At 37.3% G+C, this 15,299-nt stretch overlaps 1 protein-coding gene across 1 annotated transcript in view; it reads left to right on the top strand.

Annotated features, from left to right (window-relative positions):
* The window catches only part of LOC114665262 (uncharacterized), a 188,016-nt gene that overhangs the window by 155,091 nt on the left and 17,626 nt on the right, over positions 1 to 15,299 (top strand). The window contains exon 5 of the mRNA XM_051936206.1: positions 13,589 to 13,640. Coding sequence (XP_051792166.1) covers positions 13,589 to 13,640 — 52 coding nt within the window. The remainder of the gene's footprint in view (positions 1 to 13,588; positions 13,641 to 15,299) is intronic.

The following is a 15,299-nucleotide window of genomic DNA, read 5'->3' as shown; positions in this document are numbered from 1 at the left end:
TCCTCTTCGCAAACAGACTTGAACCAAGGCCACAGTGGCAGCATCAGTTTCCATGCAAAGAAGGAAGAAGGCATGATATGACATAAAGTGGATGGAGCAAGCCACAGGCAAAGAGCCGTTTGTCTTTCAACATTTTCACAGACACAGCAGGCCTGACCAATGTCCCTCTATTATATAAAAAAATATGGGACGAGACAAGACTTTTTCAGGGAGATACTTTCAAGCCCTGCAAGAAATGTAGTATTTCTTCCCAATGAAGAGGCGTATCCGCAAGAATTAAAAGGTTTGTTGTTTGGTGAAAGTGAAATCCACAAACATGAGCGGCAGAGATGCGAAGTGGCTTGCGTGTAGAGCAGGCCAGGGTTTTGGTGAGCGAAGCCCCCTAGTATGTAAAAAATAAAACTAATCATCTTAACAGTTTTCTTTGCTTGTGAAATGAGAAAATGCTGCAGAATATACACTTCCTTAACTGCAATGTGGCTAAAGCCCAAAGGACTGATATTTTGTAGTATTGACCATAGACGTGATGGCTTTCATTGCTAATTGTGTTGTGCGGAGAGTATATGGTGGGAAATGCATGGAGAGCTACAGTTTGAAAAGTTTCTGGATTGCCTTTCATCACCAACTTATAAATTTTTTGCAGTTTGACAAGAAGACACAACAGACTCAGCTGACTGGCAGATCTGCAGCTGTATTGGACACTCAGCTAACTTTTGGCTTCAATTTTTGGATATCTGCTCATGTAAATAGCAAATACAAGCTGAATGCTATTCCCTAACTGGGGGAAAGTTCCCACATTACCACCTTGGGAAAGATGGTTAGTACCTATGGTGATATGACTTGATATTTTCACAGGCAAATGTGAAAATTTCTCACTGTTCACAATTTTTTTTCCTGGCCAACAAACTGATCAACAAAAAATAAACCTTCTGAGCCCAGCAAATACAATGACCCGGGAGCTGCCACTCATTCAATAAAAAAAATTTCTTTATATGTTTTTTCTCTTCACTCTGCTGGTTTGTGATGCGTGCAAACTGTTTTCAAGTAACTATCAGTTGACAGTACTGACAAACACTTAAATTCATTATCATGTCATTTTCATTTGATTTTTCTCATTTATTTAATTTTCCTTGCTTTTGAGACTTGCAATTTTCAAACATTTACTGATATGCCATAATGATGAGATTGTAACCACTGATGCAGTGTCCATGTGCATTCCTAGCTGTCAGAGACCCTGTGTAACTGTCAGCTTTTCTGATGAAGCTAGAGAGAGAACACAATGTTAGTACCTTTTTGCCTATTGATAATCACCAGTGTACTACCTTTTGTGTTTTGTACATTTTTTCTTTGGACTTTGAGAACTCTGTGTCCAGTTGTATGTGGGTAGACAGTCCCTTCCTCTGACCACGAGAACTTAGTTTTTAGCTCTGTTTCAAGGCTAGTGCCAGGACCTCTATTGGGATACCATATGTTATTTTTTTTGCCAGTTTCATATTTTTTACCACCTGTTTATTTTACATGACAACAGAATACTGTATTTTCAAATCAGTGTTGGTTTGCTGCCACCATCTACTGGTAGAAACAAGTTTTGCAGTTAGTATGCCACTTGGGGGCATGCATGCAATCCCACCTCCAGCCACAGTAGTGCCATGGGCATCATTAGCCTTTTATGTAGTTTTGAAAGTATAATTAGATATTAATATACAGTGCCGCGTTCTGGGTTTTGACTTGCATGAATTAAACTGATAAACAGCTCTTTTCTAAGCACACTTAATGAATAGTTAATTAATCTTCAGTAAAACTCAACTTGGTTTCTGTCCTTTGATTTATTAAAATTCCAGTCCATCAGTGCAACAGAGAAAAATGTGTTTGCATTACAAAACAAACACTTCCAAAGATTTCTGTTACCGTGAAGTATGAGACTTTTGTGTTAAAGAAGGTGACAAGTTTGTAGAAATGTGTGTTTCTTTGCAACTAAATCACTTGCAGAAAGTGAAAAGTGCATATTTCTCTGGTGCATGCATGACAACAGATATTATAATACTTAGCATTCGATTGAAATAAACATGTTGCATGAAGTTGGAGCATATGAAAATAATAAGCTGTGATTTCAGAAGCAGAATAAAGAAAGATGATAGAATAATGTGGAAAAGAAACAAGGAGCAAAGTCTTTTACAAAAGGTACGATTTCAGAGGCAGAATAAAGAAAGACAATAGAATAACGTAGAAAAGAAATAAGAAGCAAAGACGTTTACAAAGTACTGATCTTGCCATAAAGTTATTTATAAAAAAGCAGAAAAGGGAGTGGAGAAGATTTTGACTGTCTGGTGTGACTTGTTATAGGTTTTTCCCAGATTATAAACAACTCCTCCCAGAATTATGCCTCTTTGAAAATGCAAATCAATATAAATAGCCTTTAAGCTCAGCCTTCTGTGAAAAGACAATGGCAAAAGTACGAGGGAAAATAGAATTTCAGCGAATACCAAGTGAAGGCAAGGAAAACATACTATTTGTTGGTTTAAACAGTGATATAATCAACAAAAGGAAGTTGATCAAGTGACATAGCGTGTCGGAGAAACTCAAAAGTTCAAGTTCACAAAGTCGCACAGTGCCCGAAATAAAAAAGAAGTTGTCAGATATCAAAGTCACTGTGAAAAGGCGAGTCGTAGCCCACAGTCTGAGTGTCATATGAAAGCTTATTAGGGTACAGAGAAAAAAAAAAGACACACAGTGTGAAAAAAGCACGAAATGTCAACTTTAATTAAAAAATTTCCACTTTAATCACGTAGTTTGCTTTGTCATTAAAGTAGAACATCATAAACTTCATCTTAAAATCCTTTAATTTACTAGTTTCTCAAATCCCATCGTAACTAAAGTAGCACATTAAATGCTTTATTTTATATTTGATCTTCTATGTGCTTGAATTACTATGTGCTTCTGGGCTTTCTCTTCCTCCGACAGGACACAGAATCCATTACATTCGTAATATTACAGCTCTCTGAATAATTAAAATACTGAGAAGTATATGTGATATCATTTTCATGATGATAGGAGTTAAAGCATGTTATTAAACATAGGAACACAGTGGCGCAGTGATTGTTCATGTCTCACGCAAGATTCTTGCTGTGCCATGTGCGACCTTCGATGAAATACTTTATTACAGAAGTTCTCTCTTTCAAACGTACTAACCTCCAATTCCTGTCCTTACTTTTCTTTTTCCAAATACCCAATCGCCACACAATCAGCTCTGTAATAGACGTTAAGCCATCTGTAAGCTTAGAACAAAGATTCATCAAAACTTTTAAGGAACTTTGAAATATATTCATAATGTTTAATCATTCTGTCCATCTATCCTTTTAGTGTCGCCCCAGCCACAGCAAGAATACAGCGTGAGGCAGGAACAATCCGTGAACAAAGCTCCAGCTCCTCGTTAGCGCTGCGGCACCGTGTAGTTAAAGTTAAAGTTTTATCTGTATAATATTGTATAATAAACATATTTTGCTGCATTTCATCTTAAAAATGATATCGTCATCATATGTAAATACGCGCTTTATAAAGTGGCTCAGACTGTACAATATTATAACTGTATCACAAGTTTACCGTGAGGTAATTGTACTTATAAGTACAAACAGTTCTACAAGGTGCACTTGATGGACTGATTGTTATAGTTCTTGGGATGAAACTGTTTGAGAACTGCGAGGTCAGTACAGGAAAGACTCTGAAGCATTTGTCGGATGAGAGCAGTTCAAATAGCGAATGGCTGAGGCAGCATGTGCTTGATGCTGTATACCGATAATTATCTTTCTGATCAGCTTCTGTACAGCTGTGATTCACACTCAGTTACAGTGATATAAATACTCCGAGTGGTGCAGTGAGAGTAATATGGAAAAAGATGATCCGCTGTGGCAACCTCTAACGGGAGCAGCTGAAAGAAGAAGAAGAAGGTGCAGTGAGATTAACAACGCTAAAGCAGCTATGGTATTTGGAATAGTTTGACCATTCTATGGACCATTATATTGTTAAAAGTTAATTACAATTAGATGCATTAAACTAATAAACAATATGCAGTTAATTTCAGTGTATTTATAAAGCCGTATCAGGGATGTGGATCTAAAAAAGAAACAATAACCACACAGGAACAGTAGCACTGCTTTGACGCTGGGTGCCGCCAGTCTGCAAAACCGAGCGGAGAACTTGCGTATGACAGGGTATGAGCTACTGTGGAAATGTGCGTGGCTTTACGCCAAGTTTAGGTTTTATACATCGCAATTTGAATGTGGAAACGTTCTTACGCAACATTTTTGTGCGTATGCACCGTTTATACATGAGGCCCCAGGAGATTAAATTATGGGTGTTTAAAGGCTTTGGCATATTTAACTGTAATGGTAGGCATGGATCAAAACCAGAAAAATCAAAGGAGAAAATTGATTGTGAAACAACAAAATAACGATGAAATTCAAAAGGCAAAAATAAAGTCGAAAACCAAAAGTAAATCTCACTTACTAATGTTTATTTTTCCTCATAACTGCTAAAGCATTGATCCACCAAAGGATAATGAAGACGCTGGATACTGCTGAACAATACACTATGTCTCCAGTGGTCTTGTGATGGCAACAGGATCTGGTTTCCTATACAATATTGTGGCATCTAGGAAATTAAAAAAAAAAGACAAAATGGTGTCCAGAACTTGATGACAAAATATTTTAACTGTATTAAAATTAATATTCCCTTCTGTTACGATTCTGTGTTTTTCAAAAAATATTGTGCTCTTGTTTCAGTTTCATATTTTGCACTTATTTTGTCATTATTATGTTCAGTCATTTCTAAACCTAAATTTGCCCTTGTTCACCATATTGTTTTTTTGGGCCCTACCATTCTGAGACATTCCATTTTGATGACGCGGTGTTGGTTGCTATGAAACGTGTCTCCAGTAAGGACATAGTTAACATCATTGATGAGACAAATCAGAAAGCAGGGCAACAGATAGATCATTATCCAATTTTGCAGATGTCTTTATAAAATTAAAAATGTAGAGAAAAGCCAAGCAAAATGACACCTTTTATGGCTAACTGGAAAGATTACAATATGCAAGCTTTCGAGGCAACTCAGGCCCCTTCTTCAGGCAAGATGTAATCATTACATCTTGCCTGAAGAAGGGGCCTGAGTTGCCTCGAAAGCTTGCATATTGTAATTTTTCCAGTTAGCCAATAAAAGGTGTCATTTTGCTTGGCTTTTCTCTACATTCATAATGGCTAACACGGTACAACACCCTAGTACTATAAAATTAAAAAGAAATACAGCCTTCGATGCATGTTTGTGTATTCTAATTGCTTTAATATTCCCGGTTCCTGTCTCTTTGTTTTTGTTTTCTTAAAACAATTTTTTATGCTCATTTTAGTACTGACAATCGATAGGTCAAGACTGTTTTTGAATTTGATTTTGGTTACCATTTCCTATCTTATACAGTACAGGTCAGCCCTAGCAACTTGTAGTTTATGATCTGCATATCCTCCTGTTTGTAGATTTGTCATCAATAGTTAAATGGAAATTATTGTGCAGCCTATTGCAGAAAACCACAGATGGCACTAGCCCCAGTACTTAAATGGACTGCAAATCCCAGTAAAACCAGGATTACTGCATCTTTGGGTAGTATTGGCAGTTGCTGCAAGTGCCACTGGATGAAAAAAGAGGGCACTAGTTTTAAAAGTGAGCCATAACAAGCCAGCAAGATCACAATCAGTGGTGTCTTTTTGTTTCAACACTTCTCAGCAAAATTGGATTATAATGCACCCATAGGATTTCAGTTTTCTCTGGATGCCTCACAACTTTGTCTTGGCAGCCAGTCTCACATTTGTGAGTTGGTTGCATAGTGATTGTTCTATCGTGTGTTTCTTCTAACTTTTTGGAAAAAACGTATTGATGGATTTTCACATTTGAAGGGGTCAAGTGCCCGTAAACCCCACAAATCGTGAGGGAAAACAGCAGCGTTTTTCAACCTTTAAGTATTTGCGACCCGAGTTTTCATAACAGTTTTAATCACGCACCCCTAACATTTTTTTGAAACCCTAATAAAATGTATTCCTATATTTTTTGCTGCCGATACACTGCTACAAGTTTAAAATTTTCCAACAAATAACGAAATTAGGCCACATATGGCAACATTCACGCCCCTTTTTTTGTTACTTCCCCACAGTTTGAGAACCGCTGGATTACAGTAATATATATTCTAACATCTACATAAATAAACAGCATGTATAAAAATCCAGAATAATAACAGGTTGCTGCTTAATACTTATACAACTTAAAATAGACAGTCATCAGTCAAGATTCATTGAAGTCAACATTAATGCAATCAAACTCAAACACTCTTAAAACTTTATTAATTCAATCTGACTGAGTGTTACTATTTGGCTTAGTTCTGAATTTGATTCCATGGACTCAGATATTTGGTGTTATTTTTTACTACATAGAAGCAGATTTATTTTGGTTTAGTTTGCTATCTGTCTCATATTGCATTTAATTGATTTTAATTTAATTTAAATTAGTGGTGTGTGTGAAGCACTCTCCTGGATTAAATCCTGCTTTCTGCATAATGCTTCAAGATAGGCCTGTGCTCCCTGTGGCCCTAGAATAAACAATTTCAGTGAAACAGGTGAATAAAAATAAATACATTTAACTTTTTTTTTATACATTGAAACTGAATGTAAATAATTAGGCGCAGCTGTACATTATATAGTAGTGTCGACCTTGTCAAGAGGTTTACTCTCCTTGGCAGTGACATTCAAGCATCTGGTGACTCTTCCTATGAAGTCCGTAGATGAACTGGGAGAGCATGGGTGCTCATGAGGTCACTGGAAAGGGGTGTGTGGCCTCCTGATATCTATGTAAAAGGACGAAGGTCCAAGTCTTTAGAGTCCTGGTGCTTCCTGTTTTGCTATATGGTTGTGAGACATGGACGCTATCCAATGACCTGAGATGAAGACTGCACTCCTTTGGTACTGTGTCTCTTCGGAGAATCCTTGGGTACCGCTGGTTTGACTTTGTGTCGAATGAGCAGTAGCTCATGGAGTCTCAAATGAGGCACATTGCCTGCATTGTGAGGGAGTGTCAGTTATGGCACCATGACCATGTTGTGCGATTCCCCAAGGTTGATCCAGCTCACAGGATCCTTGTTGTTGAGGACCCAAGTGGCTGGACCAAGCCAAGGGAACGCCCACGTAATACCTGGTTGCGGCAGATAGCGAGTCATTTCCGTAGGGTGGGACTGGACTGCGTGTCTGCTTGGGTGTTTGCCAGCCGGGATCCCGAATTGTTTCATCGTGTGGTGGGTGTGGCAATGCGCTGTACCAGTGCATGCTCCCCAACCCGACCTGACCTGACCTGCTTTACAGTATGCTCATTTCAGTGTTAGGAGGGTTGTGGCCACAACAAGTATTAATATACTGTATGTTAAAAAAATACCCAAGTTAAATGTTGTGCCTGTTAATGGCATAAACAGCAAAGTATAAGTTAAGTTGATGAAAGATTAAAAACTGGACCTGTATAAGGGAGAGTGGTGTGTGTGTTAAGTAATTAGCCCTGCAGTGGGCTAGACTTCCATGCAAGGTTAATTTCTGGTGTGTGCCAGATATCATTCAGATTATTCTCCATCACTCTGCATCATGTGGATTCAGAAAGTGAATGAAAGAACTGGTGAAAGTTTATTGGTATGCTTAAAATTGTGAGACAAAAACAGGCCATTCAACCCAATAAAGCTTGCCAGTCCTGTTCACCTAATATCTCCAAAATAACATCAAGTCGAGATTTGAAGGTCCATAAATTTCTACTGTTTAACACATTACTTGGTCCATATTGTAGCAGGGCTACATAGTTATAGTGTTGTCAAATGTTAGTACTACGTGCGTCTTGTTTCCATCGTCCCGTTTACTGTTTATGTCTGTGTCAGTGAATACCGTCCCCCGATGATGGAAGGAGACCGCTGCCCCAAACCTGAAAAACACCTGTTTACTATCAATCAATTACATCCGTCACAGGACTATTTATGCAATAAGGAGGGATTAGCCAAAAGAGAGAGAGGAGAGGAGAAAGAAGGAGACCATTTTTTCACAACCACGGATCAACTTACCTGCTGTTTTTTCACATTAACATTTTTACAATTTTTACAAATTCACATTTTTACAATAGTTTGTTTTTCATTCCACCGGACTGTCTTCCATCCCTCATCTGCAGAGACCCCGGGGTCGGATCGTCATCCACCACGCGCTGAGGAATCACGGTGAGGTTGCTCCAATTGCCGGGAAAATTAAACAACTCACTTATCTCTAGTTCAGTCATCCGTCTTCAGGACTGTTTTATAACCAGACTCCAATTCATGATCAGACTTTCCGTATATAATTCATTGTTGTTATTCGTTGTTTGTTATATGTTACAGGGGCAAGGGAGGGTTTGTTGTATTTATATATGGTGATGTCACGTTATTGCTGAGGTGGAGGGATATTTATATATATTTTTTCTATTTATTTATTTTGTATATTTCTTGTTATTTCATTTAATACAATCAATCAGTTTAATTTTACATATCTGCTTTTCTGTTGTGCTTATATTTACACTGTCGATTGTGGGGAAAAGTTTCATTTGTTAGAGATACGGGTTGATATTTAGATTCAACCTCAGCAAATTATCCAGGCCACAGGTCTTGGAGGTGTAGCTGCCGGCTGGGTAAGGGGTCGGCCGTTACAATATGTCTGTAGTTCTCTTGTGAAGAAAAATGTAATATTTGTGCAATGCAATGTTGTATTTCTTAAAATCACTTTAAGTAACACCCTGGATCCACTTTCTTAATTCAAATAATTCATAATTTAAAAACTTTAATCAGGTCATCTCTTAATCTCCATTTGCTTCAACTGAAAAGATTTAACTAAATTTATATTCATCAGCCCTAGTTACTCTTCTCTGGACTTCCTCTAGTGATGCTTTGTCTTTTTTGTAGCCTGAAAACCAAAACTGCATGAAGTACTTCAGGCAAGACCTCACCAGTGCATTATAAAACTACAGCATGATTTTATCTATCAGTTATTCCACCTAGATCAGTATAATCTGCAAACTAAACCTTCTAGTTTGATACCTCTCATGTGACACCTTATCAAATGCCATATGCAACTCTCTGATTGTATGCCTTTTTTGTTTCCTCATAGAATTCCAGCATTTTAGTAAAATATGACCTCCCGCTGTCTGAACTTCTATTCTTGCCATGTTGTTCAATTATTTTCCTTAATAATTCCATCCATCAATTTACCTGTGATGCATGTTAAGATAACTGGCCTATAGTTACTTGGATCTGCCTGCTCTCCCTTTTTATATAATTAGATATTTGCCCTTTTCCAGTCCTTAACAATTTACCCAGTGTGCAAGGACTTAATAAAAATATGCATCAAGGGATTATATATGCACTTACTAACCTCCTTAAGAACTAGAGGATAAATATTATCTGGTCCTGCTGATTTGTTAGATTTCAGCTTATTTAATCTAAGCAGTACCTCACCCTTTAAAATTTCCGAATCACTAAGTTCCATCTTCGTAGCCTCTGTTACTGCTTGGAGGTTACTCACTTTTTCACATTTGAGAACTTCAGAAAAATGCAAGTTTAGACCAATTGTGATTTCACTGTCTGTATATTTAAAACTCATCTATACTAATAAACGGCAAAGCCCTCACTGACTCACTCACTCACTCACTCACTCACTCACTCACTCACTCACTCACTCACTGACTCACTCATCACTAATTGTCCAACTTCCCGTGTAGGTAGAAGTCTGAAATTTGGCAGGCTCATTCCTTACAGCTTACTTACAAAAGTCAGGCAGGTTTCATTTCGAAATTCTACGCGTAACGGTCATAATTGGAACCTCTTTTTTGTCCATATACTGTAATAGACTGCAGCTCGATGGCCGTGGGAGGCGGAGTTGCGTATCGCGTCATCACGCCTCCCACGTAATCACGTGAACTGACTGTGAACGCAGTACGTAGAAAACAAGCAAGAGCCCCAAAGAGCGCTGAAGAAAACATTCATTACACAATTGAGAAGGCAGCGAAACAATAAGAAGCGAGCGAGTGAAGCATACAAGCATATTCATAAGTGCAGCTACTGCGGAAACAAAGCACGGTGTAAACCGTAAGTTTAAATTAAGTTTATAGAAACGCTCCCACTGCCGTTTGCAATACCATATTCACGACATACAAGTTTAATGAGAAGACACGAGGTATAAACGAGACTTTGGATCACTTTGTAACAGAGTTAAAATTGCTGTAGCGAGAAACTTTTAAGTGCCGGGTCTTAGCTAATATTAAATAAAGTTGTGGACATCGCAACATCACACAAGAGAGCGGCTCACATGAACTGACTGAACGCAGCACGAGTGATCACTTCGATGAATCAAACCTGTTCAAAAAACACATTACACAATTGATAATGTAGGAAAAGAATATGAAGCGACTGACGCATACAGACATTTTCATGAGTGCAGGTACTTCGGAAACAAAGCACCGTGTAAACCTAAAGTTTAAATTAAGTTCATAGACCTACAAAAGGTTGCCATTGATTTGAGGCAGGATTGCTTTTCTCCTGTACAACTATACGTTGCATTCTCAACAGTAAGCTTGCACGGCTTGGTCATATTACAACCGGAGTGCTCAACTGACAACGTGGTATACAAAGAGAACTATAACAATCGTAATAAACGAACAATAAAACAGCAGAGAACCCGTGGATTAAATAAAAAGGCTGCTTCCTTGGCGAAGCAAGGAAAAAGGATGACCTTATATGGCGGTCTTTTATAAAACAGCGGAGAAGCTGTGTAAAGGCTGCTTCACAAAAAAACAGCACAGCGCCTTATATAAGCAGGCAGTCAGCTAAAGAAGGGAATCAATAAATAACTATAATTGTAATAAACAAACAAAAAATAGCAGAGAATCCTCAGATTACATAAAGGAAATGGGTACCTGAACAGAAAAGTGAGCCTCAAATAGCTACACAATAACTATAACAATTGTAATAAACGAACAATAAAACAATACAGAACCGCTAAGCAAGGAGAAAGGACGGCCTTATATGGCGTTCGTTTATAAAACAGCGGAGAGGCTGTGTAAAGGCAGCTTCACAAAAAAACAGATCCTTAAGAAATTGTTATTGGTCTATTTTCTCTCAATTTAAAAAGGTTTTCTTTTCTTCTTAATAAAAATTTAAAAGCAGCACTTCGCCGCTGCGAAGCGCGGGGATTTGGCTATATATATATATATATATATATATATATATATATATATATATATATATATATATATATATATATATATATATATATATATATAGATAGATATGTATATATATATATATATATATATATATATATATATATATATATATATATATATATAAATGTGAATGTATGTATGTATTTATGTATGTCTATATACAGTATATATATATATATATGTAGATATGTAAATATGTATATGTATATACAGGTACTCGTCGACATACGACCTATGCAAGTTACAACTGTTCGACTTTACGACGCGTTTGACTGTTTCCCCCGCCAGCTGTTGGCAGCGCCAGTTTCCCGCACTCTCAAGTCTCGCTACGCAGCAGTAAAAATATACGCAGCAGTGTTGCCCCACGTGTGTTTGTGTCTTGTTGTTTTGGCAATTTTCGATAATAATATAACCCTAACATATAACCCTATAATATTAACACTAATAGCAGCTTTCTACTCAAAACGGCAAACTTGAGAAGCTGCCAGCATCAAACCCAGAAGCTCTTGATTGGGCAGTTCTTAGGATTGCACTACGCAAGCAGTCGCATCAACTGCTTACCGCAACCTGCTTTCTTTTTTCTTCTTGAATAAAAGCGCACTTGTTCTGTTATACTTGTACTTGTGAAAGTGTTTATTTGATATTTGGACTTCAGACTTCACACCAGTCATTCTCAGTCACACACACCACTCACATCCACATCCACAGTTATCCCAGTCTCGTTCGTGCACAAGTTTTATATACAATCATCACATTCAAATGTTAACAGTTCCCACACACAACTGCTGACTCCCAATCAAGAGCTTCTGGGTTCGATGCTAGCAGCTTCTCGAGTTTACCGCTTTGAGTAGAGAGCTGCTGTTATTGTTAATATTATACAATAAAAACATACATTTGATTTACGTCTGTAACAACCGCTGTAAATTTATAGTGCTTGTCAAAGTTAGCGTTCACACTCACCCCGATATGACACTGCTCTTTTCAAATAAAGACGCGCTATAACAGAGGTGAACTCAGATCAGAGAAAACAGAAGCCCTCCCCGCAAGAAATGTCGACTCACAGTGTATGAATGGCGTATGGAAGAAGTGTGTTAAGCGTTATGTAAATACTTTTGCTGGATTTAACAGTGAACAAGAACTTGATGAGATTCGTGAAGAAATAGTGAAACTGTCAAAAGACCTTTCATTGGAATGTGAAATGGAAGATGTCGAGGAGTTGCTAGACCGGGAATCAGGTGAACTTATGAATGAAGAGCTGATAGAATTGGAAGAAGAAAGAGTGGCGGAAGAAGAAACAAGAGAATTGGAGTAAGACGAAGAGGAGGAGGTGCCACAAACAATGTTCACCACAAAGGGATTGTCAGAAGATTTATCTCTACTGAATAAACTCCTCGCTCATTTTGAAAAAATGGACCCAAATATTGAACGATTTGCGAGGATTGAACGGATGGCACGCAACACATTTCGTCCTTATTGCGAAATTTATGAAGAGAAAAAAAAACAAACAATTCAGACGAAGCTCACTATGTTTATGAAAAGAGCAACTCCTCCCATCACCCCGTCCGCAGCCTCGCCTGATCTGATGAAGGCGATATCGACAACCCGCAGCCAAGCACCAGTGGTGCCAGGAATTAAATGTACAGTACAGTATTTCTTGTTTTGTACGTTTTCCACATATTAAACAAATTGTACTGTAGTATGCTGTGTTTGTCTTAGAAAGTAAGAAAATGTTGATAAAATATTACTTTAAGATGATTACAATATTATTACCCAGTCTAATATTCTTACCTTAAATTAACATAGGCCGACTTACGTCCAGATCAACTTACAACCAGTCAGTCAGAACCAATCGCGGTCGTAAGTCGACAAGTACCTGTATATGTGTCTGTATGTGTATATATATATATGTGTGTATGTATGTATGTGTATATATATATGTATGTGTGTGTGTGTATGTATGTGTGTATATGTATGTGTATATATATATGTTGATATATGTATATATATGTGGATGTGTATATGTATATATATATATATATGTATATATATGTATATGTAGATATGTGTATATGTAGATATGTATATATATGTATATATGTTTATGTGTATATATGTTTACATAACCTCTTTAACACATTATTTCTCCGCTGCGAAGCGCGGGTATTTTGCTAGTACTCAATATTTCTGATACACTTCACCTCCTCCTTGATCATTCTTCTGCTTAAAGAATCTTTTTGGGTGATATTACACCTACTCTGTTATATTTCTCTCTGTCTTTTAGCTTCCTTCACATAATGTTTAATGGCTGCCCTCATGCTATCATGTGCAGTATGGTAAGTGCTGGAGTTATTAGTCTTATACACCTTATACAGCTGCTTTTCCTTGACAACTTCTTTATCTTCTTATTTACCCATTGCAAAGTTTTTATTAATTTCTTAGTGCTTCCAAATTTCAGGATGAACTTCTCCTGAATTATAAGTAGAACATTTTTAAATGTGTTCCACTGCCCCTAGACTGTTTGTACACTTAAAACCTTACCCTAGTTTATCCCTTTTAGACTTTGACACATCTGCTGAAAGTTTTTTCTACCTAAGATAAATGTAATAGTTTTAGTTTTCATATCTGCATTCTGCCAAAGCAATGAGATTGGTATTATTTTGTGGTCACTTTGACCCTAGCTGTTCAATCACCTCCACAGAGTACCCCACAGAGTTGACTGACAAATGTTTTCAGCACCCGGGGGCTAATTCCATCTGCCTGTGAAGCCTTGTTTATGCAGAGTTTTTCAATTCTCTCCTCACTTAATCAGCTCAGACAGACAGACAGTCTCTGTGCTTACCTCTGATGATGCGTGACATTGGCTATCCTGCATCACAAAAGACAAACAATGGCACTGCTGATTAAAAAAAATATTTCTGCATAAGAACCTTTTTCAAAAATAATTTCTTCAAAAACATTCTAAATCAAAAATTGAGTAAACTATTCATTGAATTCTAAAGCCCACAGAGCAATATCTTCATTATACTAGAGGCCAAGAAATAAGGCTGAAAAAAATACAAAACGAAGTTTAGATCATTGCATCTTTGATGCAGTCAGTACACCATTACACAGAAACTAAAAAGAGGCCTTTTTCTTTTTTGAAGGAACTGCTACTGTTCTTGCCTTCACAAACGCAAACACTAATAACACAACGGCCAGAATGTGATTTTTATGGTCACAACCTTTTAGTGCCTGTCTTTGCATGGCCACTCATGTTCTATATAGTTGTTATGCCCCATAAATGTTATTGTATGTGACATAGGTCACATGACATACTGTGTCATCAGATCTGCCTGTATAAGATGGGTTAGTATCATGATCAATTTCAATTTTTTTAAGAGACATTTGCCATTGTTTTTTGATTACTGATTTCTTGTCATCCTGTCTGCTTGGTGTAAGGGAAAATGTGTGTGTTTAAAACTTCCTGCCTGCTAAACTATTACTTCCTGACATCATTTGTACCAGCACATTTAAATAAAAGATGAGATCAAATTACATTTAACTTTTTATTTTGTTCCGCACATATAAGCAGTCTTATTCCAGTCCTGGTTATTAAAACATACTAAATCTAGACATGCTCACATTGGTGTCATAATGTACTGTATTTTAAAACCAGTCAGCAGTTACCTCTAAAAAACCCTGTACTTGTATTTTGCTATTTGTAACGTTAGCTCAATTAATATTTGGATAGTTAAACTTCCCCATGACTATAATAACCCCCTCTGAGCATGCCTTTTTAATGATACTAAACAGGTGCATACTAGAATTACTCTTTAGAGACTCCTAAAATAAGGCCACTATTCCTAATGCTTTTCAGCAGAATCCAAACACCCTCACTAAGATGTGGCTCATCATTCAACTGAAAAAGACTTTCCTATTTAACATAAATCACAACTCCCCATACTTTTCTTTTAGTCTATCCTCCCTAAAAACTGTGTACCCGTGCATGTAAT

Source organism: Erpetoichthys calabaricus, chromosome 14 (genome assembly GCF_900747795.2).
Source record: "Erpetoichthys calabaricus chromosome 14, fErpCal1.3, whole genome shotgun sequence".
Classification (NCBI taxonomy): domain Eukaryota; kingdom Metazoa; phylum Chordata; class Cladistia; order Polypteriformes; family Polypteridae; genus Erpetoichthys; species Erpetoichthys calabaricus.
This window is presented reverse-complemented; position numbering and strand designations above follow the sequence as displayed.